Below are 27,085 nucleotides of genomic sequence, written 5' to 3' on the forward strand. Positions count from 1 at the left end.
ATGACTGTGAGAGTTGACTTTAGATGACCCTGCAGTACGAGTTGCATCTTCAGTTGAACTCAGATGACCTCAGACAGGAGTCAAGGACTGTGACTGACCTACTGGCACCAAATGAGGGGCAGGTTGATGTCAAATGACAAACCAAACAGTTAATTGGATCTGAGGTTTACCTGAATGACTGGGCGCTGAGCAAAGGCTGCACTGACCTCACATGAACCCTAACAGGCCCTCTGGTGACCTCAAATGAATCCTAATTGCTTAATTGGATACCAAACAGACTTTAAATATTTGCCCCGCCTCCAAAGGAGAAGAACCATGACTTTAAAGGACCTCTGTGAAGGTCAAAGGTATGTCAATTCTGCCAAGATCTCTGTTTGTCAGGTTGACCTCAGATGATCCTAGGCTCCAAACAAAAGCCTAGCTAACCTCAGACAGACCTTGCATATACCTGGGCCTCATGATGGTGCCAGATAAACCCTATTTGACAGGTTAACTGACCCCTCAGGTTCACCTCAGGTGACCCGACAGAAGTTATTTAGCTCACAAGCAGATCTCAAATGACCTTTCTGAGACATGATCATAGACCAGCTAATTGATTCTCATTTAACCTCTACTGACCCCAAGGAGTTACTTGGATCTCATGCTCATTTCCCATAAAACAGAGAATGATCTCCTATAGAAAAGAAAGTACCTCTATTCAATGTTCCAAGTGTCACCAAGATGCTAAACAACCCAGGAATGAATGCTTTACTTTGGCAAACATCAAACATTCTCTCTGTCCTTTATGGAATGGTGTATCTCAAACAGAACCCTTACCCCTTGTAGGTCTTCTTACATGACCTTCTTTTTGTCAAACCCTGTCCTGGCTACAGAAAAAAGGGACAGAATCTTCTAGCACTGTCTGTTCAATACCACCCACATCATTGCTGGGGTTGTGATTTTGGCAAGACAAAGATGGGGCCAGAAACTGAATGTTTGCTATTTTTCCTGGCTGACTCTGGAGCGTGTGGGAGCAGGATCACAGCCACAGGGCTGCTGGCACCAGGAGAGAGCCCTGCTGCCCCCGGAGAGCAGCAGTGGCAGTGTCCTGTGCCAGCCTGGAGAGCCCCAGGCACTGCTGCTCCAAACTGCAGAGACCTGCTTGGAGATCTGGGGCTGCCCTCAGCACTGGGGCAGAGCCACCACACCAGGAGAGCTACAGAGGAGCCCAAAAGCCCAGCTGGAGCAGAAGCAGCTGAGTGGACACTGCTGAACACAGCTGAGAACAGTGGGCTGGAGGAAACAGTGGGCAGCATGGCATGGATAATCTAAGCTCCCAAGGGGATAGTTTTGTCCTAGTTATTTGTTGATTTGGAGGGTTTTTTTGTTGCTGTTTTGGTTTGGTTGTTTTTTTTTTTGTTTTTTTTTTTTTTTAATGGGGAGGTGGAGGGCAAAGTTTGGTGGTGAACATGCTTTTGAGGCTAAAACACCTCTCTCTTTTGTAAAATGTTGTTGGGTTCTTTTATGCTATCAGTGCTCCTGTGGGTATTGTGATTTTCAGTAAATTGTTGTTCCAATATATAATCTCTCGTAGTCCTCCTCCTTTGTGAGAAGGGAAAGGGGAAAGGGAACAGCTTGAGTGGGGTTTAATCTTCCAGATGGGTTTTAAATCACTACAGACCCCTTAAATCTTAAAGGAGCAGCACACAGAGTCCCTTCCAGAGCATGAGGGTAGCTGTCACTCTCCAGGGAACCTGCTTTAATTAACTAAACAAACATCCCAGCAGTGTTTAAATAAATAAATAATAAACAGTGGAGTGCTCATACTTCAATAATTTCATGAACCTCCCACATGCTTGTTTCTCTCATCTCATTCTTTTCTTTCTTTTTTTTCTCATCTTTCCTACTCTAAAATTGTTGTAAATAAGACTTAAGGATCAAACTGGGCTCTTTCTGCATGTAAAGCAGGAATAATGAATAGTGCCTCTGTTTACTGCTGAAAAATACTAAAAATCTGATGTGCTCTTCATCACAGGTTGCATTTCAATGCTGAGGGAGGCAACTGCTGTACTCAGACATTTATGGTAGGACAAAGTGATTAGATTGTCTTCTGCTGGTATCTGTTCTGGAAAGCTAGACAAGCTAAACAGTCACCTCTATATTGAAATAATAGAGAGGGCAAAAAACCACATTTGCAATCAGAAAGTTATACTGATATTGATATTACTAGCATCTGGCAAAGCTTAACCTCTTCATTTGATTTCTATTGAGTGCTAAGCCTTTTTTGTACTGTTTTTTTCAGGATCAGCACATATCTTGCGCAGTGGTTGCACTTGGTTTCCAAATAAGTGAGGCTGGACATGAACTATGAGAAAACTGGATTACTTTTTTTTTGCAAATCTCATATCCTATAGCTTCTTGCCACCACATCCACCCAGCACTATTTACACAATCAGTTACACCAATAACATGAATTTAGATTCTTTTTGGTTTTCTTATGAATAAGCAGACTCAATGGCATAGCAAAAAGAAAAGAAGAAAGAAACAAAAAACCAGAAAAAAATCCTGTCACAATTGTTTTTGTAGACTCGTATGCCTTTTAGATTAGATTTGGAAATTAGAATATCAACTGCAAATTTGGCACCTCTGTTTTGCTACATTTGAGCACAAAGCCATTCTTCATAGATTAATCCACCTACCTTTCCATGCAGAGCAAGAAAGTCTGTGGCCCAAGGGCTTGTGTAAAGAGAAACTGTGGAAAGGGAAATATGAATTTACATAGACTCTCCTGACTCTCTTCTCCTCAGAAAATGTAGATCAAGGCTGCAGAAGGACCATCCAATTGCATTCTGCAGGTCCATGAAGAAGAAAAAAGAAATGATAGACTGAGCTGGTGCCAGCTTTCCACTTAAGATATTGTAAAATCAGCTACTTTTAACAAGGGTATATGTTAATAAAAAAAAAAAGAAAAACCAAACAAAACCCCCCACAATACCACCTGTACCCAAGCCTCAAAACCAGGACAACCCCAAAAGTCCTTATAGAAGTTTAGATGTTTACTTTCCAATTGCAGAAAAGAAAAAAAAAGGATATATTAAGAAAATGGAGTGTGTGAGGAGGTGGGGAGGAGCAAGGTGAAGGTCTTTTATTTCCAACCCTGCAATATCAGGAAGCACAGCTAACTCCACCTGAATCCAAACCCCTCTTATCCTGTAAGTCTGCTGTTTCATACAGGGACATGGTAGAGTAAGTCTTATGAGGTAGTGACAAAATTTCTGTAATGGCTTAGGGAATCAAGTATTTATATTTTCATTAAGATTACTGCAACAGCCTTCAAATAGGGCTAGAGAGGTGTGATTTTTTTGGAGCAGCTGAAGTTTATTGCTTGGCTAGTGAGCTCTGAAGTGTGATGTATAATACACAAAATAAATCCCCTTTAAAGAGCAGCTGGTATGTGTGAAAAGTCAATTTTCTTTTTTTTTTTCAGGACTACATCTGTTACTAGAGCATGTCTGAAGCTGAGGATTCAGACACAATAGTTAAGGGAAGTTTAGATGCCCTGTGAGGACATTCCTGCAGTTTGAATCCAGCCTGAGGTCCCAGAAAACTGAGAATTTGACAGCCTTCTTGATTTTGGTAGTAGCCTCCAGGGCCTCTGACTGTCACAGCTTAGCAACTGCCTCTCAGTAACTCTTGATGTTTGGAATTATTACACCCCTTCCACCTCCTTGGAAGATGAAGACTTCCCTACAGATTGCAAAATGGCTTATGGAATTGCATGTTCTAAATATTGTTAGTCTCTTCAATTTTTAAAGCTCAAGCTTATGAAAAAATGGCTCCTATGCATGATGCTCTTTGAATCCATGTAATGAGGAAAAACTCTAGATGATGACTTCTTGTTTTAAAGATACACCATTTATTAGATACTGGATTTGATTTATTTTTCTGTCTTGAATTTGCAGTTCCATGTGCTCCACATCATTACCTAGTGTGAAATCCTAAAAGGCAAACACTAACTAGTTATTTCCAGCACTGTGCCCTCTGTTCAAATGATTAGGCAAAAGGGAAGATATACTTCCATCTCTTGCTGTTCTAGACCATGCTGAATTGGAACATCCCATGAAAAATCCCATCTCTTTTTTGTTTGTCTCAGTCCTGAATTCCAGTCTCCACCTACACGTTGAAGTCAGGTTAGTAAAAGTATTATGGGACTGAGCTTCCATGCTGACTCTATGATAGCTTTTCCTTGAATTTCTCCATTATCTGAATAGCCCTGTTTACCAAACCTATTATCCTTCCCCCTTGGTTTTCAAGCTGAGAAAGCAAAAGGAACTTCATTAATGGCTCGCAGATTGATAATTAACAATTTACATGTCCCTTGTAAGGCTGGTAAGCAAAAGAATTGCTTTTGGACAGTGAAAATACTGGAGAGAAGGAAGTGGGAGTCAACTTATGTGGTTAAGTTGTGCTGCTTCATTAATCACAATCTATCTTTTATCGCATTGCTCAAAGCCAAATCCATTCTGTTTCTTGGGAATGAGTTAGATTAAAATCAAGTGCTCTTAATGCATCTTTGACATCTGGCCTAGCAGCTGGCTATCACTAATATTGCTCTTTAGAAATGTCAGGAGCCACATTTACTGTGACCATTCTAGTCCTTCTGATTTAAGCTACTGTAGAGGGCAATGAATTACCTTAAAGGAGCTCCTCTGGAAAGTCCTAAGTTTTATGCTGGATCCCCTGCCAGCCTCACCACTTCATGAGTATGAACAGTCATACAATTGAACTGATTTGACTTTGCTGCTCCTGGAGTTTCATTGCTTTTAACCTTGGGATGTAATGATGGTAATGCCACGCTAAGTGCCTCTCCTACCTGGGTTTGTCTGCTCAAGTAGGGCACCCATTCTTGTTAGCTGAAAACTGCACTGATTTCCAGTGAGAGGGGAAATAGATTGAGCATGATTAATACCACTGTGAATGCAACCTATTTTCTTGCAAGGCTTTTGAAGGTGGTAGTCCTCCAGAGATATTTATTTCTTTATTAATTGTAAACTTGTGCCTAAAAAAGGCTGGGATTTCACACTCTCTCTCCCCCAATAACATCAGCCTGAAGGCCCTACTCTCTCCTTTCTCCAGGTAGACTTGAATATAGACTGCATTAAATTTGGGGGGCAATTGTTCCCCTCTAATGAAGGTGCAGTGGGAGGACAGTTTTCTTTTCCTAGCAGTGAAAGGCAAAGAAATTAAGAGTTGGTCAGTGAAATTGTCCGTACCACAACTGGGAGGACAAATTGGAGTCCTCAGCTTCCCAGATACTGTGTTGCCTTCCTTATTTCCTAGATGTTTTCCAGTGCCCTCTCATGCTACCTGCTTCTGACTCTGACTTGGAAAGAATCTAGGAAATGCGATGAACACGAAGCAGAATAGCAGTTTGAGAGTCTTTACTATGACTTGGCCATTCTCAGATTGAAGGTTCTTAACAGAGGCATCAACTTCCTCCACAGATGTTGAGGTCTGAAGTGGCCATTGCTTGGACCCCCAGGAGCCAGTTATTATGGCCTGCTTTTCAGCAGAACTCCTGCTCACTGGCTCACTGGGGCATCTGCAAGGACATTATACACCCTGGGAGGGGCCCCTCTTGACACAGCAACCTAAAACCTCTGACATTTCCTAGAAAATCCCAGCGTGAGAGATGATGAGGGCTTTGTTTTATTGGTCAGCCTGCGAAACATCCAGGTATTAAAATTATTAGAGAGGTGTCTCTGCTTGGGTAAAAGTGCAAATGAGACCACGTGCTGAAGTGATTTATGATTTAGCAATAAATGATTTATATTTAGCAATAAATGTGAGGTAAGAGAGGGAGACTTAAAAAGAAAAAGAGAGGGCAGGGGGAGAGGAGCAGAGTGACCGAGTAAGTCATCACTATGTGGATCCTGATGGTGTCAGTCCCGACCAATCTGGGCTGGGGGAAGCCCAAGAAACACAGAGTCCACCGGGTTTATGTTTGTTCACAGTCAGGTGAAAAAGTACAGGTACCTCCTGTGGGGCAGGGAGTTTTACACTAGATGATGTTAATGCTTTGGATCATGGGACACTTCAGGAATCTTTGAAGATGGTTTATGACATCTTCAAAGATGTTACAGCTGCCTCTTGTCTCAGCAAAGTTGAGTCAATTATGGCTCATTAGCAGGGATGGATATCTTCAGGCTGTGGATGAATACTGGAAAACCACAATTTGTCATGGAGTAGAATGGATCTGTTCAGTGTGAACCACTCCTACCTCCACTGCTTGGCTGGACACAGGATGAAATACACATTTTTACTATGAGTTGAGAGTAATGTGTCAGCAGCCTTCTGTGTTGCAATGCTGCTCCATATTGAAAGGAATAGCAGCTCAGAGATCCCTGTTCAACACAGTACTGGAAACAGAATCTCTTGGAAAAAAGCCTTAAAATATACTGGAAAAAGTTTTTAATTCCCCAAGCTCAGCTAACAGAGACTAGTCATTAGTTCAAGTGGTTCAACCATATGTAAATTGAAAACAGAATCAGAGATATTGTCTGTGCTTTGGAGCAGGCACTTGAAGGGCACATTTTGGTTCACACTGGTAAATAATGAGTTGTATACAGTCATCAAATGACTGAAGAAATTTGAACAGAAATTCTTTTATTTGTCTTCTGTGATGTGTGCTGGTTCCTTCCATAAAAGAGATATACTGTTTTCTTTTAAATCTAATGAAATCATGCATCATATTAATATAATTTTCCTTTACTTTCCAAGGCTCTATTGCTCATAGGAAAAACTGTGGCTGCAGAATTTTGATTACTAGATTCAACACTAATTGCAATTTTTAATCTTTTGACTGTTTACACTTTCATTAGCTTTGGTCACACATGCTCTCAGGAGATTTTTGGTGGATAATGTCTTGCTTAGGGGTCTTAAGGTTCAACACCTCTAAAAGTGCAAAGCACATTTCTATTGCATTTCCATTTCTATTTATTCTCACTGAATGTTGTCAAATTAAAAGAAAATTAACAAATTTAGATAACCTATTTCAGACAAAGATTTTTAAATCTATTGATTCAGTTCACTAGTGTGCAAAAGGCATGATACCTCTGCTTTGCTAGCATTTGGAGAAGGTGAATGTTTTAGAACAGCTGGATATCCTTTAGCATGCAGCACTGAAGGTTAGGAGTGAGGAATTTAAATCCTGATTTGTGAACAGCCACAGCATCTCAGCATATTGTTTCAGTGAAATCACAGGACTGCTGAATTTTCCCTTAGTAATGTAAAGGTTGTTACAGTTCTGACTAACCTGCACAGAACAAGTCACTCTGAGACCCTGGAACAATCACTGTTCTCAGAGAGAAGAGTGGATTTCATTAATAATCCAGATGGAAGCAAGGGAATGAGGAGATAATTGCCAAGACAATAGGTGTTTATGTGATAACATCTGAAAATTTTGAAATAAAGATGAGATCAGGGCTTATTCTGCAAAGCTGACAAGAAATAGCGAAATATGTATATATACAGGTGTCAAATTATCTGTTTGCCTAGAAATGAGTAATCCATGATCAGAGTCAGCATCCCTAAAATACAGTGCGTAAACTTGGTGGTGCTGTCATTTCCTGGCAGGCCTCTCAATTATCTATAGAAAGGTATTTTGATTTAGTTTTTGGACATAAAATATAAATTCCTTAAGGCAATATTTTTCTGCACAATGTTTGGCTGCTAAAATGTTCTGTACTTGAAGATAAAGGTGCATGGGTAGCTACACTCAGATAGTTACTTAAGCACACATCTTTGTTTTCACAGAGGATGTAGTGATTTCTTTCTATATGGCATGAGTTTAAAAAGCACACACAAGCTAATACCACTGACCTTCTAGGATGTCATTCCATTTGATGTAATGCTCCTGAATGCATTGCTGCAAGAAAAATTGGGAGGGGGGTGGAAATTACAAGCCTAGTATAAACAACTGACCTAACTTCTAAGCCAACAGTAGATTTTTATTGGTAGAGGAATACCAAGCATGTATTTGCTAAATCTTTATAGATTTACATGTGTGACGTGCTGTCACAAAGCAGCAAAGGATATACCAAATCTTGTTTGTCTCAATCACTGAGTTTTCCAGAGGAACCACACAAAGCTGATCAACTACAACTGCAATTTTAGTGATGCTGTCTTTATAACTGGATGCATTTTTGAATGCCAAAATACAAAAAAACCCCACCAGGATAGAGGATGCAATTTTCAAAGCCCTCTGATAAGGCTTCTTTTATTAGTCTGAGGAAACTCCAGATTAATTCAGCATTTGCTCAAATCTGCTACTGATTAATTAGTGGAACTGCAAACACATTACATGACACTTTATTAGGACTGAGCTGAATCTGCTGATCATGGAAGTGCTCTCTTAAACTCTTAAGTAATGCAATTATTGTTGTGAGGATTTTTGAAGGCAAATCACAGCAATTATTTCCAAATCACTGATAGTGTTCAGTCTGTTTACTTTAATACACCCAAAATTCCAGGCATTCATATTAAATATGGATGTTGTGCACCAAAATCTTCTTGGACATCTGAACACCAGCACATAGCTACACTGGAGTTGCCATAGGTTATTACAAACATCAATGTACTGCAGAAAGCCATGAGGAGCAGCAGGAAAATGTCATGTGAGGCATCCAAGAACAATGCAAACAGGACCAGTGCACCTCTCTGGCCAAATGAATTGAGCCCTTACAGGCAGAATGAGCAGGTGAAGGACTTGCCAAGATTATAGCATACTTTTAATGCACATCTGTTGGGGGAGGTAATATTTTTATTAGACTGCCCACTATAATTGGAGTAGAAGCCTTCTGGGATCAGTCCTTTCATTGGGGTTAACTGAAACTCTTATGTTTCCTATAAATTTCACTTCTCTCCTATATGCAGACTGTTAAAACCACAATTAAACTCCTGCAGGCATAGGAAGGTAAACAGACATTTTTCAGAAATGGAAGCATGACCTTTAACACCAACATTACAGCTACACCTGCACCAGAACAAGTTAGAGTTTGTCCTCCCAAAGCAATCTGCAAGGCAAAGGACTTTTTCAAGATGTACTGGGTATATGAGGATGGGAAGTGAGATTAACAATAAAGGAGTAAGAAGGAAGAGAGGCAGAAAAATTGTTTAGCTAGATTTTGATTAACTGAATACAAATACTGGACTGTTTTTAGAATGTTGATCACACTCCATGAGACGGTTTCTGTTACAAAGATGTTGTCTGAAGTGCATGTAAGTTATGATTGAATGCATCTATGATACATCACGATCCAGGAGGCTGCATTTGCATGGGTTTGTAACTAATTGAAGTATGAAATAATTGGAAGTATTTAATTTTTTTGGGACTGGCAACTATAATTATTAAATTTTATTTTGTGTAATGCATTGTGTTTCTAGAAAGCCTATATTCATCCATCTACCTTCAAGAACCTGCAATGTGAAAAATATATAAAATAGTTCATTCTTGTAGGAGGAGATCTGTTGTGGGCCTGCACATACTGAAATATGAAATGACATTTAACCAGCACAATAGTGTAGTAAGTTATGCCCTGTAAGACTTTTATATAACTGTGTCTAAAATAATGTGTGTAAATGCAGCACTCCATTTATTTCATATGGCTAGTAAACTCTTCAGCTTCATCATATCTGAAATATAAATGTTTATATATGAATTCCCCATTACACTTGTCTGAAATTTTTCCAAATTGATGTGAAACCTTAAAATGAGCCTTAAATATCTGGGACTTGAAAATCAAATAAAACTAAGCTGCACTTGTGCCTCTCATGACCCAAACTCACTTACCGGTAGTGTGGTGCTGTCATGTGTAAAGGGAGATTTGCTCAAACCCGCAGCATGTGGTCACCTGTCAGTGCCCCAGGAAAGCCTCAGCCCTTGTGCCTGACCAGTCTGCCAGCATCCTGCTGTGGGCACCCTTCACTGGGCAGTTCAGGGGGTCAGGGGTGGCTCGGGGTCACTCCCCCTCCCGCATCTCCACATCTGTACCCAGTGCCGGCTGCCCAGCCCCTTCCTCAGCGAGGGGTGGCTGTGCCCTAGGGCAGATATCTCAGGGCAGCACCTGAGACGAGCTGGGGATGGGGACCTGTGCCAGTGACCTTCCCCACAGCTGCTGACTCCAGAGCAGGACATCTCCCTTTCTCTCTCCTGGTTTTAAGCTGCTGGGAGGGTTTTTGGCTGGAGAGGACACTGAGTTCTCTCTTCTCATGAGTTTTGACAGAGCCTGGCCATGGTGTCTCCACCCTGCATTTAGACCCCATAGATTGTGTTGTGTCTGGGAGGTCAGGTGTGCTGACTGCCTTCCATTCAGGAGCAGCAAGCATATTTTCCTCTGTAATTTCTGTAGTGTTTTCTTTATAGTCTCAGTCACTTTCCCACAGATGTAAAAAAAAATTAAACATAACTGGCCTTAAGTGTAAACACTGCATTAAGCCTGCTGAGTATTAGTGTACTCACTAATAAACATGTGCCTAACAGTTTGCAAAACGAGGTCTTTTGATATTATTGTTTTTAAATTTACTGCTGATATTAATTTACTAAAAAATTAAAGTTAGTGTCATTAAAAGGTACTGCTTACAGCCTTGTCAGCTAGACATACACAGACTTAAAAAAATACTTGACATATTGACCATTTTAAATAAAGATTCTTCTTTTAAATAAAGTAACCTTCTATTACACTACTGCGCACTTTGCTGTCACACAATTGTTTCTATGTTGTTTCGCTTTTCTACTGGCAGAAGCTTTCCCCCAAATAAACAGAGAAATAAATTAGTAAGTACAGCAATTCCCATATTCAAAAGTCACAGCTGTAACTTAGAATGCAAAACAAAGCCCCTTTACCATCAGTTGATGTCTCAACATGCCATATACCTAATTCCATCGGTGAGGAAAACCCCTGAAAGTACAGGCACCTGATCATAGAACCTTAGAATGGTTATGGCTGGAAGGAGATCTTGAAGTTGGTCTCGTTAAAACTCCCCTGCTGTGGGTATGGACACATGATGTTAAGGTTATTTTCTCTTTTGAAAATGCACACACTGTACCTTTTCTGGATAGATGTAGGTAATTTAAAGGGACAGGAAAAAAAAAGCCCAAACCAAAACCCACAACAGAATTTATTTTCTTTCTTTCTTTTTTTAATTTTGCATTAAAGAAAGGAACTTCATCAACACTGATTGTCATTTACAGAAAACATTCAAAAATCATGTGTGCATTATTATGAAATGCTAACAGTGTTTAACTAATAATTTACAGGTCATAAAATAAGACAAAGATCTATTACATTCTAAAGTAATATAGAACCTTTTCATTTGACATGGATGCTGGTCCTACAAGATTCATGATAAAAAAACCCTCAATGGTCACTTTCTAAATTAATCAGGCTGTCTTTTCACTCACATACACATAAATTAGGTCAATTATATTAAACAAGGGAGAAAGATCAGAAGAGAATTGCAGATGTAAAAATGCTGGATGAACTCCTGGCACTGTTGAAACCAGTGAAATGTTTGCTGCTGATTTCAATGGAGCCAGATTTTTACTCAGTACATCATGATTCATTTGCAGTTCTGCTTTTTGCATCTACAAGCCAGTTAAGATACATGATAGTTATTACACAATTAAGCTTATTAAAAAATAAAAAGAAATCACTGTTGACTCTATGAGGCATTTGATTTTAGAAAGGAACTTTTATTTGTCTTTTGAGAGTGATTAATTTTGAGTGTTACTCATTATTTTATTAGATTGTTTATTATCATACTTCTTGACAGGCAATGCAACTCTTGTGTGTTACCAACAGTGGTAAACATGCTTACCAAATAAAAAACAACACACCCCTAAAATTAAAATTAAATTGATTTACAACAATATAACTACAGCCAAGCACCAAATAGCTCGGGGCTTGGATCCTGGATCCTTAACATCTCATTTCATTTTAACAAAATGAACTGGAAATAGGATAAAAACATTAGATATTTGAAAGTGGGAAGTATATGAAAAATCATTTCTTCTCATAATCCTAAAAGCATTTTCAGGGATATTCCAAAAATATTAGAAAGCTTCATTTAAATCTAAATATCTATCTTAATTATGTTTTTATTTTTTTATAAATTGGTAATCACAAAATACTAGCCATTAAAGTCACATTTGGATGCCAGAACAGCATCTAAGTACTTTGCTAATTATTTATGCTCCTGCCTGTATTACATTACAGCTGTTGATAAACTGGACATAGTTTCTTTTTTCCATTATGATCTTTAAAATGTGCATTTGGTGAAGATCAGTTATGGCTTCAGATTACAGCTCATGAGTGACCTGACCTCAAATCTGAATAAGAAATTAAAGGCATACAAAAATATTTTGCTCATTGGAAAGAGAGAAATGTTTCTATTAATATAAGTAATGTCAGAAGGATTCATAAAAGCCATATGATATAAGGAAGCATTATTTGCTTGAGCAGGTTTTCTTCAAATCAGTCAAATGCAGTCTGCAGGAATTATTATAGTACTCACTGTACAGACTTCCTGGGATCACGTTTCTCTGACAATCCCACACTTGTTTCCAAATTATGAACAGAAGCATACACTAAATATCAACGGCTGGTCAAAAGGCTTTATCTATTACAATCAGTTTCCATAAAAACTGAAGAGTACATTACACTTACAGGAAGCAAGTACATAATTTGCTCTTTGATGTTTTTCCTCTTTAAAAAAAATCCAACATTACAAAGTCTTATGTTTAAACAGAGACATAGAAAAAATCAGTGTATTCACTGTCCCGAGTTATTTACAGCAAAAATTACAGAGACAGCATACATAGTATTGGACCTTCCACAAGCATATATTAAAAGTAATTACATATGAAAAAATATTTATTTGTCTTCTACATTTCTACAATACATACTCAGGTTTCTTTCTTCTTGTTTTGTTTGTTTAGTTTTTAAGTAACTTCTTTAGTGTTAATCAAATGAGGCAGAGAGTGCAGCTGTAAAATAAGGGATTTTGTTGCTGTTATGATTCCTATGTTCTTTATATTGTCCATTCATTACAACTGAAGTAATTAATTTGACATGGGAATTATAGCAATTAGCATAAATCTCAAAATACCCAATGTATTCAATTTAGCTGAGTGTTGATAACAGCTTAGAGTTCAGTTGTGCTTTATTTGTTGCCACAAGTACAATCACAGAGCCGCTCCCAAAAGTGTACTAGAGGTCACATGGCAGTCACACAAGAGGCAAAGACTATCATGGCTAGTTCACAGGCTATGCTACTCAGTGGCTTTTTAAAAAATAAGTGCACGAATAAATCCCCATATACTGCACGAGAATGTGGGGTCCACACTCCGTAGGGTTAAATGATTATTAGCTTTTTGTACTAACAACAAAACAACTTTTTTGCCTGATTCTGACATTGAAGTGACACATTAAAAAAACCACAAATGTAGTGCATCTGAATCTGAATCCCCAAAGTCAACAGCCTAATGTAGTTACTTTGACTTAATTAAGCTGCGTGTCTAATCAAGACAAGTATAAGTGCTTTTTTTTTTTTTTTTCCTTCAAATAAGCTGGTTTTATCCAAAACAGTTGTCAAGGTAAAGCCTATTCTTTCCTGTTCTTTCCTGTTCTTGGTGATTAACCATCTACTCCTGCTAGTGTTTCAATGCAGTTGCATTCCTGTTGCCCAAATAAGGGGCAAATGTGTTCCTATATTGAAAACTAGGAATAATTGTTTAAAATTCTCTCCAGACAGTCTTATATTGAACATACTTTACTGCCGTCCATGTACAGTCATAAACAAGGACCTCAGCATTTTCTTGAAGCAGGAAAAAATTTCTCAACAGCAGTATCTTCATTCATAAATTAGCAGCTATATCCAACAAATCAAAAAAATATGCAAAATCACCATGATATCTACATTAGTTGAATTTTTTCTTTATGTTATTGTACAGAAGACCACGTGCAAAGCAAACAATTTCTGCAAGTACAGTTACAAAGAAACAATTACAATTTACTTATTGCTGCTATAGCCAACGCTGTTTTCTTTCACTTTCCCTATGTGCTGTGCTTGAACTGTGAGGATGATGAAATTATGTAAATGTAGTACATCATGTTACTCAACTCACTGTGAGCAGTATTATCCTCGCTGCCTGCAGTAACACCCAGGAAATACTTCTCCTTTCCCAGAGGAGGTTCAGCCTGCCTTTTTAGGAGAGTTACTGATCTGTGAGCTACCACTGTGGAAGTTTTAGGACTCTTTTCACAATGGCTCTTGTCTGCAAACTGCATACACAAGTGGCTTTTAGAGCTGCAAACAGCTTCTGGGATGATAACTTACTGGGGTGTTGGGCTCATTGTCACACAGTCATGCAGGGACAACACGTGCAGGGACAACACGATGCATGCAGGGACAGCACAGCTAAGTGAGAGCATGAAGGGAAAGGAGGAAGGAGCTTCCTTTCTACCACCTGGGTGGAGCTTCCCTTGCAGGTTGCAAGTACCGATCAACTTTGAGAAAGAATGAAGATGAGTCATTTACTACTCCAAGCCTCGTTCACTAGGAGCTAGGAATGAAAGGAAAAGGAAAGAGAGGCCAGGTCCTCTGACCAAAAGACTGAGCCTTTTAATGGGAAGCTATCATGCTAACAAGAACTTCAGTCACTTGGACATGGCTTCTAGCAACATGAAGGATTAAAATAAAAATTGCAATGGGATGCTTGGCAAAGAATATGATGGTGAAGATCCTGATGCATAGGGATGCTGGCCTCTTAACTCCTGAAGTGTCCATCAGCCTTCAAGGTGGACGGGTTCAAAGGATGGAAGGAGTCAAAAGCCACGCATACTCACTGTGATAATGGGAGCAATGATCATATTCAGAGCTGAGGAAAACCTCTTGGTTGAAGACATGGAATTAACTTAATGACTGGCAATGTAATCCATTGCAATTTATCTTTCTGTGTGTGTTCTTGTAGTGACAGAAAACCTGTGGTGTAAAGCTAGGGATAAGCACATTTCAAAACTCTAGGAGGTGGGAGTACTTTTCACTAGCATAGTATAAAATGGGGTAATGTTTTCTTGATATGAGAAAGGAACTAATCATACCATGGAGAAGTATTGCTACAGAGTCATGGGCTAGCTATGATTTTGTGCATCCCTGAGAGAAAATGGTAGCTGTTAGCCACTTGCTCATGTCTACTTGTTCTTCACAGTCACTTCTCCATGTCCTAGCTCAGCGCTCTTATCATTGCTGACATACTTATTCCATGTCTTAACCTTTCCTCTTACACACCTGCAGCAAGTCTGAATATGAGCTCACATTAATGGTACATAAACTAAGTACTTTGCAACTTTGTCAGTTGTCTAAATTCAGTAATTCATACAAAGCTTGCTTACACTTTGTTCCCAAAAGGACCTTAACTTCATGAGCCGATGGGTCAGTAGGACTCTGCTGACTGTGAAACAACAGACAAAGTCTGACAGATCAAGCTGAGGAAATGCTGACAGTGAATTCAGTTTATACCAATGTTATTTCTAATCATTGGCTTGAAAGCCTTGTCTGGGTCACGTTCACTTGGGCAGCTCAACCCATGCCCTTCAAAACCTCTAACATTCTCTTTCGTATTATCACTGTTATATTTATAGTTATTTTCAGTAATGAAACATCCCTGAGTGGCATAGAGTGCAATGTTTGCATCAAGCAGTGATTGTCATTTACGAAGCATGAAACTAATAGAGTAAAGACGAGGACGGGGCCTCCAGCACACTGTTCCTAATGGATGTCAGAGATAGGATTTAGTTTCTAGAGTGGAGGCAGAAGGTGCTGGGACAGGCTGGTAGGTGTAAATACACTACTATTTTATTGGCCAGGGAAAAGCAAGCTGCTCTGTCTCAGGGTTCTATTTCACACATCCTTAGACATAATGGATTGGACCAAAAAAAAAAAAAAAATTGTGTTTCAGTTTGATCTTATGAGCTATGTTCCTGGGATGTCCAAAAGACAATGACTGAAAATAGGAATGACCTTTCAGGCGGGACCTTAGCTCTTCTGGAAACAGCACAATCAATGCAGAGTCAGGAGGGAGGAGGAGGATTGGGGGAGCCTGAACATCTTTCAAATGATGTTTGAAACACAGCTTCAGAGGGGTCAAAAAGTCAACAGGGAAAGGAGCTATCAGCTGCACATCTATAGCTATGCTGCCTGACCAGTTTATGGGACTGCTGCAGTCTTAGAGAAGCTCGTACAGCCTGGTAGAGGGAGGCCAAGAGGCTAGCACACAGGAGCAGCTTTGCATCCTCTTTGGGTAGAAGTTGTTACATCAGAAACCCTGCAAACTGTCCCAAAGGGAAACACACCCCTACACAAGCTGCCATGGTGAAACTGAACAAAGAAAATCACGTAACAAAGCTCATCTTCATGGGCAGCTCTGGCAGCTGCTCCACCTCAGCACCATAACCTGGCACAGGTACTGAAACAGCACTGGTGCCCAAGGTGCAACAGGACAATAAACTGACCCCTGTGAAACTGGGCTGAAATAACAACATGGAGCATGAAGTCAAAGCATTTAGGAGAGCAACATCTCCCTTCTGCCCAACAGAGCTCACGTGGGACCTCTCAATGCCAAGGGCCCCAGTCTTGCTATCAGTTGAGCACCTTCTTTGCTGAAATGCCTCAATTTTTGTTGACTTTAGTTAGAGCTAAGTGTCTGACAACTTGCAGAATCAATTCATTCATGCTGTTCATTCACAAGCCAATCAAAAACTGTACTTTGCTTTCAGAAACAGGTTTTCTCAACTGAGGTGCCTTCTAATACCATGTTTCTTTTCTAGCAACTTCCATTAGAAGGAAATGTGAATCTTAGAATTAATTCTTTATAAAAAGAGCAGGCAAGAGAGATACAGCAAAATGAATTCTTTGTGGTAGTATAATGAACACTGTAAATCTGCTTCCTCAATGCCAAAGGTAATTTAGCATAATATGGTTGAATTACTGGAGAGCAATGCTAGAAGTAGTAGATTCAATACATGCTTTAAATATATGCTTTAAATATGCTTTAAAATAACCCTTTGTTACAGGTCCCAGGTTAATCAATCATTAAAAAACATGTCTCATTTGAAAAGTTTGTCACTAAAAAAATCAACAAACATATCCAGTTATTATAGAAAGAAGATGTGATGAATTTTAGTTTTAGACACTTATTTGAAAAGTTTCAGCTTTTACCGTGGACTACTGAAAGCCAAAAAAACTAAAATGAAGAACTAATATTGTGAATTATTAAATTATTTACTAAAATTCATGCTATTTTGTCCTTAAAAGTCCATGGACAACTTGAATATGTGAAGTCCAATATCAAGAATTTGAAATTTTGAGTGTAAGTGACTGTGTCAGCAAAAACAATCACAAAAATCCAGCCTGTGGCATGTGATCATTATGTGTTGTTGTACACTCAGTCAAAGAAGGGCAAAAGAGGTACTATACCTATGTGGCCAAGCCCAAGTTACAGAAAATTAAATAAAATCTAATTGCAGTTACCACAGCACAGTTCCATAAATAAATAGTGTTTGAAAATGAATTTTCATTTTCCAAGTAAACCACAACACTATTTGCTCAAATCCTGTACTAATAGTAACAAAAATTTGTTTGGCAATAATTGAAAATCTCAGTAGATGTTATTGCCTATCAATGACAATGAAGATCTTCTATGGCAGAGAATTAGAAGTTTTAAAAAGCCAAGAATTCACTTTTATTTTTAAACTGGGTATTTCTACCTTTGTGGTCTCTCACAAGTTACTTAACCTTTTTTCTTTCATTTCCACAGCTTTAAAATGTGATCATAATCATTACTGATTGGAAAGGTCATGACATTGTAGTGATATAAGAATAGTGCTTTAAAGATTAAAGGCCCTGCAGATAATAATTAGTGTCATTTTCACTGGTGACCTCCATTTAGTTATCTTGCCTGAGAAGTAATTCAAAAATCCCAAGGAGCAATTAGCTTATTAGAGAAGAAAACAACATTTTCAAGATGTAACACACAATTGTGAAGGACTATTTATAAACATGACAAACCTCTTTATTAAGCTGCACTAAGAACAATAGTATTTATCACTTATTCTATATTTCTATGGGTTGGCTAAATATATACTTTTGATATACTGTAAATGAATTTATAAAATATTTCAAACAGTATGTGTGTGTTCTTGTGGTGGGAAATCAAGAAAAACATGAATCCCCTGCAATTAAAACTGAGCACTTCTAGAGTTCAGTATGACTCCATTTTTCTCCCGATAAATCTACACAAATAATAGGTAGACATTAAGTTTTGGTATACACATACTTGAAATTTGGGATCCTTTTCTTGGATTTGCCATACAAAAAGGGCTGCAAACAGGTAAATCATCTTATAAAGGAATTTCAGTCTTACTGTTAGAGTGGTATAAAGAAGCATCAAGAGAAATGCTTTATTATGTTAATCGAAGACATTTTAAGGTAGTCACTAGAGAAATGTGTTCTGAATTTGGAGTAAAAAAGGTAATTTTAGTAACTGCTGTTCTATATAGCATTAAGCATTTTGAAGAGTATGTCATATTTGCAACAAAATTCTCACAACTAAATTTGCTGGACAGATTTTTTTTCTAAGTTGTAATGGACCTGCACAGAAACATTTATTAGCTGAGAGTTTGTAACTACTCTTGTACCTGTTCTGGCACTGTTAAAACAGAACAAATAAATTGTGATATTCTCAAGACTTGATTCTGCCACAAAATACATATGCAAACTTGCAAACTGACTGATGGAAGGCAAGGGAGAGCTCCTCAAAGTACTTGAAATAGCCTGTGAATTATCTGCTCATGCAGAAGAGAGAAGCCTGAGACCAGAGCTGCCTGAGGCATTAAGTTATCACTACAACAGACCCGATTTTCTTCACCCACCCCAGGGCCCACCTGTGTCCCTGTGGGCTCCCTGTGACACTGCCCCTCCATGAGCCTGGCAAACATGCAGGTCCTTTGTGCTTCCCCTTGCCTTGCCTCAGATTGCACTGGCTTCTGCATGATTTGAAATAAAGAAACATCTGCTTGTGATCCTGCCTTCACTTCTTTTCTTCTCTACTGCCTGCTTCTTCTTATTTCTGCTCTATGCCCTTTGCTGGTATCCCAGGAGGACACTTCTCTGAAAAAGTTCACAATGGGTAAAAGTGGTGGTAAAGAGAGATGTAGCAGAAACTGAATCCCTCTTTCAAAGCTAAACCATCTGTGTTTTGTACTACTGGCAGAATGCAGATACATTAATAATGACTGCTGATTTAACTTAATTAATCCACAAGATTAATTCCATGGCCGCCTTCCACTCCCCTCTGTGTTCGCCTTTGGTTTTGCAAGCAAATGCATGTACAGTCAATTCAGAGACAGACAATAAGAAAGCTCCAGCCCTTTGCTCCACTCCTGAAATGCATTTAAAATAAATCCTATATATGCATATATATATACAGTTATATACATACAGATATATACATACATATATGCACGTGTTTAAAACATACACAGATGTATGAGTGTAATGGAAACCATCAGTCCCATCTAGATGATGACTGTCAGAAACAGTGACAATTACACTATTGCTTGTAGTAACCATGGACTTCTCTCACTTTTGACTTTCTTCCTCCTTCCCTCCTTTCTTTCAGAGATACATTTTAGGCTTTCCACGGTTTTCACTGAGCTTACTACCTATCTTTCTAATGAGTTCAGCAAAAAACAAACCAAGACTTGAAGCTACTTTTCAAACCAGTATATATAAAACAAAATCCTGTGTGAAATCACAAAAATGTACAAATGGGATTGTCTACATTTTTAGTCCATGTTTCAGATACTTTACTGAGATCAGGTCCTACTACGTTCATTTTTATATAGGTTATACCCCTGTAACAGTGAGAAAATTAAAAAAAAACCCAATCCTATTCCTCTTTTCAGTAAAACCATCCAGACAAGGCTTTTGCACCATTGATACATTCCTGATGTTTGATTTACACACAGCACACATGCACTACAATACACACATCTCAGAAGTAATCCTGTCATTACAGATTGGCAGCTGACAATTTAACTCTGGCAAAGCAAATCTTGATTGCCCAAAGTAAATCTATACATTACTTGGAGAATGGGAAATACATGACAGCTGGGTTGAGCATCCTTTAAATGTAGGCATGTGATTTTACGTTACAGTATGTATGCATATAATGCATACATACACATGTACATACATACACATATATATGTATATATATGTGAGTGTGTGTGTCTTCCATATATGCACCATAATTTCCAAGACAGCTACAGATTTCCACATGCATTAAACTATCTAAAAACATAGAACTAGGCAGTCTAATAAGTGGAATTTTCTTAAATTATATTTTAACAATAAACAGCAAGAGTAATACTGCAAAGTACTGCTCTATTATCATGTATATCTACAATAAAATTCTAGGAACAGTTATCTCCCAAAACATCCCCCAATAAAAGTAAATTAAAAAAAAAGGTAACACCCAGTGTCCTATATTTGTATATTCATTGTCAGTTCAAAAATGAAAAATAAAAAACAAAACGAAAAGTAAACAAAAGAGAAAAAAGACATCCCCACTCAGAGTTGCATATTTACATTCTTCAAACTGTAGCGGTGAAAAATAATTCTATTAAGTGCAGGACATTCCTAGTGTTGCAGTAGTGACATTTTTAATAATTTCTTCATGAAAACATTTCTCTTTGTCTTACTAGTGATGCATTCCATGACTACGTGAAAATTCTATTATCCCCTTCACTTGCAGCCAGTGGTTGAGTCTGGATTGAAAAGCTCCTTGTATAATGGAGGAAACAGTGTGTTCACTATGTCTGGATGAGATTGCTTAAATACCTGCAGTTTCTCTCCATGCAAGTTGCAAAGTGCAGTAATTGTTGGTATCTTGGCTATTAACTGTAAGACATTGAAGCAAAAAAAAAAAAAAAAAAAAGGAAGAAGGTGGAAGCATATTTTATATAAATTACACTTTTCAAAATGAACTATGTTAGCTTCTTGCTGAGTAACTGAAAGCGATACTCTAAGCTCCATCAAAACCCACCCACAGGACTAGACATTGTTCTTACTGTAAGAGCCTGTAACAGCAGAAACAGCTGCCCCCAAAGTTTCAGCCACAGGCCAAAAATGCATCTGACAAGGAACAGCCTCAAGGAGCACATTTTTAAGGCAGTCACATTCTTTATAGGGTATGAATTAAAATTACTGTTATATTGAACAAAAAATGGAGTAAGAGGCAACAGGGACAAGAGTCAGACAAGCCTCTACACATGGCAAGAACACAGTGCATTTCTTTTAGCTTACATTAATGTGGCAATACACACAGAACTGGCTGCAGAAAGAGAAGAGTCATGCTTGAGGACTGCTTGGTATTTTGTTTAAAGAACTTACCTTTGTCAATGTCTCCTCATCGAGATGGTTCTTCTGAATAACATGTTGAAGTGCAAAGTAAATCTTTTCCTGAAGCTTCTGGACCTTCCTTGGCTCTATTAACCAGGCTCGATCTGAGAAAAAGGAAAATAAAAGTTAAAGAATGCACAGTTGTGGGGCATGCTCATGGTGCATACAGGGTACTGTGCTGGCAAGTATCCACAGGAATGATAAATCTCACAGGGAAGGACTGCATCGCATGGTTTCAGAGGCAAACTGTCTTAACCCATTAAAGGGTTACCTGAGCACTTAATTAACACATACAAAACATACAGGAACACAGTGTTGGCTCTGCATTTATTTGTTTAAAACAGGATGCTAGGCATCAAGATGGGAACAGAAATGAAACATGGCTCAACATTTTATTATTCTCTGTTGGTACAATCAGTGTTCTAATTTCATACTGGCTAGGTGATAAACATGTCCCATTATCTCAGTGTCTTAATACATAAATAATAAACTTACTGATCAAAACAGTTCTTTGAAAATAAGATAATTATTCAAATATTATTATATCTCATTATTTACTAGACTAATATTTTGAGAAAAATATATTCTAAATAAAAATAAAAGGCTTTCTTCGTGAGAATTTTTTCAATAATTCAAAAGAATTGCAAAGTGCAAGTTTCTCATTATTTAAAAATGTTCTCTTAAACAACACAAAATGCAAGATAATCTGGAAGAACAACAGCTACACAGTTGTTTTAAAACCTATATGGCTGCTACTGGACTCAAATCCCACTTGCAGGAGGTTGTCCTTACAATCTGTATTTTCAAAAGTCATAAGTTCTGGAGAAAGCACACAGAAAGGGAAGTAGCAGACCCCAAGACAGCCCAAACCCATTAATGCAGTGTACTTGCAGCACCACTGAACCTTCTGTTTTCCCACACTGCAAACTATTTTTTTCTCCCTCAATCCAGACCAATTCTTGGGTATAGATTTTAGCTTTCATAAGGGAAATAGGAAAACTTCTTTTATCACAGGCATGAATCTTCATGTACAAATTGAACAATTCAGGAAAAACCCCTTTCACTTTTCTTTCATCCATTTGCCATCATTAAAATAAGTCACACAAATGAATTAATTTAACCACTTCAATGAACACACATGCCACACAGGCTGGAACCGAGTGACATTTTATCACAGCAGTAGCACAACTCTGCCATTTGTCTGACTGTCTCTGGGGAGAGGTGTATTAAAAGAGTTGGTTGTCAAGTATTGTGAAAAGGAAAAAAATCAAACTTCAGCTACTTAACAGATGATCAGGAAAAGAAAACAGTATTTTGTAAACGTTAGAGAACTGTGTTCCCTGAAGGTAAGCCAAGGGATCCTGTGCCGTCAGTGGCCATGGAAACAGAATTAGCTGAGAACACATGCACTTTCTACACAATAAGCACACAGTAATGTTTAGACTTCAGAGGTTAGGTGCTAAACTTTATGCTACTGCAAAACCTGGTCTTTAAATAATGCTAAATTAATGCCTATTGTGGCAGACTGGAGCTAGAAACATTTACCATACAGACCAATCCCTAAAGGTTTACCTTTCTTCACTAGCATAAGGTTAAAAATAGACTGAAGTGGTTGAAGGACAGGTTCATCACTCACCTGTCATGAAGCATGCTGTATATTACACAAGAGTTCTTAAATTCATGACAAGAGCTAGGTAAAAATTTTTAACAGATGCTAACTTTGTCTCCCAAAATGTGGTTTCTACCCCCTGAACACCATCTGTAAATTTGGCTGGAATTTCAGAGGTAACTCTAGCTATATTCACAGAAATGCAAGAAAAAGTGAATAGATCAGTGACCACCTTTAAAGGACACAAGAAGCAGTGATTCAATAGTGTAGTTTTCCTCTTGGGTTTTGAACTTCTCTGTCTTCAAAAAGCATGCTGTCCAAAAGGCTAGAGAACAGTGTAAGAAGGAAGTTGAGAGACAGCTCAGAAACAGACAAGATCTGCTTTTGCCAAAAGGAAGATGGGAAGAAGGAAAATGCCAAGTCAAAGTCTCAGGAGACGGATTGGCACAAGGGAGCAGCCATGTTCCTGTCTTATCATGTGCCTCTTTTGTATGTTTGAAGGTGGAGATGCCTCTGCAGCCTTTACTGGATTTGTACAACATTTCAGCTTTTGAAATCACAAGTCAATCTAGAGAATCACCTTCAAGCAGTGTGGTTATGCTCATTGTGAAATGGAAAATCCGGATTTCTGCTCTGAAGTAGATGGATGAGACACTGGCCTTTGCAACCTTTGCAAGACTACTGATGGATGTTGCTCATGGACACCCTTCTCAGGTGCCCTTACCCCCCAGTGGACTACTCTGGTTTCTGTAAGGGGCCTAAACACTGAGATGAAGGCTGCACGAATCACCTTTCAGGTGGCGACTTTTGCAGAAAAGAAACCTGAATATGAGTACTTCCTATACGGAATCTTTGTACGCTTTTATTAGTCAATGAAAGGACTGGTGCAGGGACTTCTGTGAAGCAGTGCTTTATTTTTAAATTTTTTAATTTGTTCCCATGATGAAACTCTTTATTGTGAAGGAACCAGACCTTCAAGTGTGGAAGGAAATATTTCTTTTTCTATTGTTTACTGTTATTGGTTTGGTAGGAAAATGAATGGCACATTTCAGTATCAGTTCATTCTGGACTATTTTCTCTGTCTTCTCGCCTCAAATGTAGCAGCCCAGCTGAAACAGGAGTTTTTTAGGCAATCAAGGATTACAGGTTTTTTATGGAAGAAAGATTGCTTTCACTCATGCACTTGTTCCTGCAGCCCATAATTTCCTTCTTGCTCTGTCTTAGGACTAGTTACACATGCTCACACACTACAGTCTGCATGCACCAAACACCTTTGGTCCTTTTAAATTTTTTTTTTTTTTTTTTTAGCTAAAGCAATAGGAGATGTTGCATGTATTCTCTGGCTTGCAAACTAAAGGGATGTATGCAGAACTGCAGAAATTAATCAGAATTTTTATTCCACCTAATTTTTCCAGCTAGCACCCTCTGCCACCCACCCATCTTTGATCTTTTCAGACTGCGAGAGGAATGATAGGCAGAGACATTGCTGATCCAGAGAAAGTCAGGACATCTGGGGGGTGGTGCAGAGGCAGCTCTCATGCCTGCACACAGCTGGGACACCTTTGAGGTGGAAATCGTCAATGTTTGGAGGGTTGTAGGTCCAATATTTTGGCGTAACCCTGTGAAGAGTCACTGGCTCAACTATTTCACTTCGGAGCAGACAGTGTCAAGAACTGCTCCACGTGAAAAAAAAAGTATAGTCCTTTCAGTAGGTGTTGTTAACAATGAGAATGAATGTGTTGACACCATCTGTGATAGCCTAATTCTGACTAACATAACCTCAAACACAGATGTGCAAAAGTGCAAGGTGACCGAGAAGAAGTCTTCAGCGGAAAATGTTTGAAATATCATGGTGTGGTTGTTATTGTAAGGCATTTTAAGAGATTAGCCTCAGATGAAAATGTGTATCTATATTCCCTGAGGCATATTTAAAAATCCCACACTAAACTGTGAGCTTGTATACTAGATCCACCTTCTGAGCCAACTTAAATCACAAAACAGACTTCCTCTGTGGTTAGCCAGCCATCACTCCCTCAAATGCATACTTGCCTATGTAGAGTTATGATATATGAATACATGAAAAAGAGCATGTTGCACTTCTAATCACTACCTCTCACCTGGAACTAAGTTCAGACAGGACTGATCACCAATTTTTACTGTTTGAATTCTCATTCCCAAGAAAAAAGCCCATCATAGTTATGGACTATATAACCTGCTCAGGGTGGTGATTTTTTGCTCCCTGAAAAAGCTAAGAGAAATATGTACCTCTTGAGTAACATGCTTCTTTTGACATGGCCTGGAGGAAGGTCAGCCTGCATTTCTTGTCTGCACAATCCTGCTCCATGTTTGTTACACTTAGGATCTACCTCAAGTATATGTAATTCCTGATGGTATATTTGGGTAATTCAGGCATTCTTCCACTGCTTAATACATTGCTTAACATTATTTGATGCAGCTTAAACAGCTATTTAAGTATGTAGAAACAGAGGTGGATAAAGAGCAAAAAAAAATCAGTGTTTGGAATGAAAAATTACCTGGTGATATCAGAACAGCAGATGAAAACAAGGCAATCTCCTCCTCAGTCAGCTGTAAGGAACATAAATTCTTTGCAAAGTCAAATGCTTCATTTACCAGATCATCAGAACCTGCAGACCAAAGAGAACAAAACCAATGCTAGAAGTCAGCTCTTTAACCTCCAGGGATTGTTTGGGTGTCAGAAAAAGTTGTTCCTGAATTTCTGTACTGCTAAAGTAAGTGCTTTTTATTAACTACTGAAATTCCACCGAACCTGAAAATGGCACTAAAGCGTACATTGAAGCAAAAAAAAAAAATACCAAGAATTAGGATCAAGTACAAAAATTGCACAGACATCTAAGGAGAGAGTACTCTTTTCCCTTGATCTGAGGAAAGAATTGGTATTTCTAAACAGGTATTAAACCTAAACAGGAGGAAAGACCAGCCCTAAATAACGTTCATATATAATTTTACTAATAAACAGTACAAATGTTTATGTACTTTTTAAAAAGTACAAACTTTACAAATTACAAAAAGTACAAATTTTAAAATTTGCAAAAGCATCATAAAGATAAAAATAAATCAACCAATTCATAAATGCTTTAAACTTGTAAAGTAGTATGTTTATGATACACACTAAGAAAAAAATATATATGATAAATATATGCATCTGAAGGCAGTATTTCTCTTTGAGTTTGGTCCTGTATCAATTTCTGATAGTATCAGTCTGATGGATGCACAAAACACAAACACTTCACTATTAACATTTCAGGTAGCACTAAATATCATGTTGAGAAACCAAATATTTTTTTCAGTGCATGAATCTAAATTAGCTTACTTAAAAGTTTTAGGCAAAACAGTATTTTCAGCAAGTTGTACCGGTTCATTATTTTAGTCTCCTCATTGCTGGGGCTAAAATTGCCTTCTGCAGGACACAATTATTGGGAGGGATTTGATACATCAAACATAACTGAACAGTGAAGATAAACAGCTTGGCTCCTGCCATAAACTCATGACTCATCAAAACTTCAGAAGGCAAAAAAAAAAAAACCAAAGAAACCCTTGCTGTGCTCTTTTATTAGAGAAAAACACCTATCATTGCTAGTAGCTAATGGAGTCACCTTCTTTTTCTTTTTCTCTTCCAACCTAGGCATTTGGAGACTTGGGGATTCAACATTTACTGGAGATTTCCACTGTGGATCACAATTCTCATAAAAACAAATTTCTTGCAATATGGCTCATTGCAATTGGTTGAAAAAAGAAGAGCAACATACCCAAAGCTTTAAACATTTGCATCCCTCCATACTTTCCTTCAAACAGAACAGTATTGTTAAGTGGGTTGAAGGCACGGCACATTCTCACCAAAACCACTTCCAAGCAGCCTAGCAGACAGAAAAAAGAGCAAAGGTACCAGGTATTATTGCCTACCAGAGCACAGGAAATCTCAAGAAGATATTTACG

The 27,085-nt window shown here is 38.3% G+C and overlaps 1 protein-coding gene across 1 annotated transcript in view; it reads right to left on the reverse strand.

Annotated features, from left to right (window-relative positions):
- Positions 1-11,710: 11,710 nt before the first annotated feature.
- RORB (RAR related orphan receptor B) overlaps positions 11,711-27,085 on the reverse strand; it is a 138,037-nt gene continuing 122,662 nt past the window's right edge. The window contains exons 7-10 of the mRNA XM_077171407.1: positions 26,899-27,006; positions 25,645-25,755; positions 21,493-21,605; positions 11,711-21,000 (exon numbers count right to left, since the gene is read on the reverse strand). Of these exons, the coding sequence (XP_077027522.1) occupies positions 20,845-21,000; positions 21,493-21,605; positions 25,645-25,755; positions 26,899-27,006 (488 nt within the window). The 3' untranslated portion in view covers positions 11,711-20,844. The remainder of the gene's footprint in view (positions 21,001-21,492; positions 21,606-25,644; positions 25,756-26,898; positions 27,007-27,085) is intronic.

This window comes from Agelaius phoeniceus, chromosome Z (genome assembly GCF_051311805.1).
Source record: "Agelaius phoeniceus isolate bAgePho1 chromosome Z, bAgePho1.hap1, whole genome shotgun sequence".
Lineage (NCBI taxonomy): Eukaryota > Metazoa > Chordata > Aves > Passeriformes > Icteridae > Agelaius > Agelaius phoeniceus.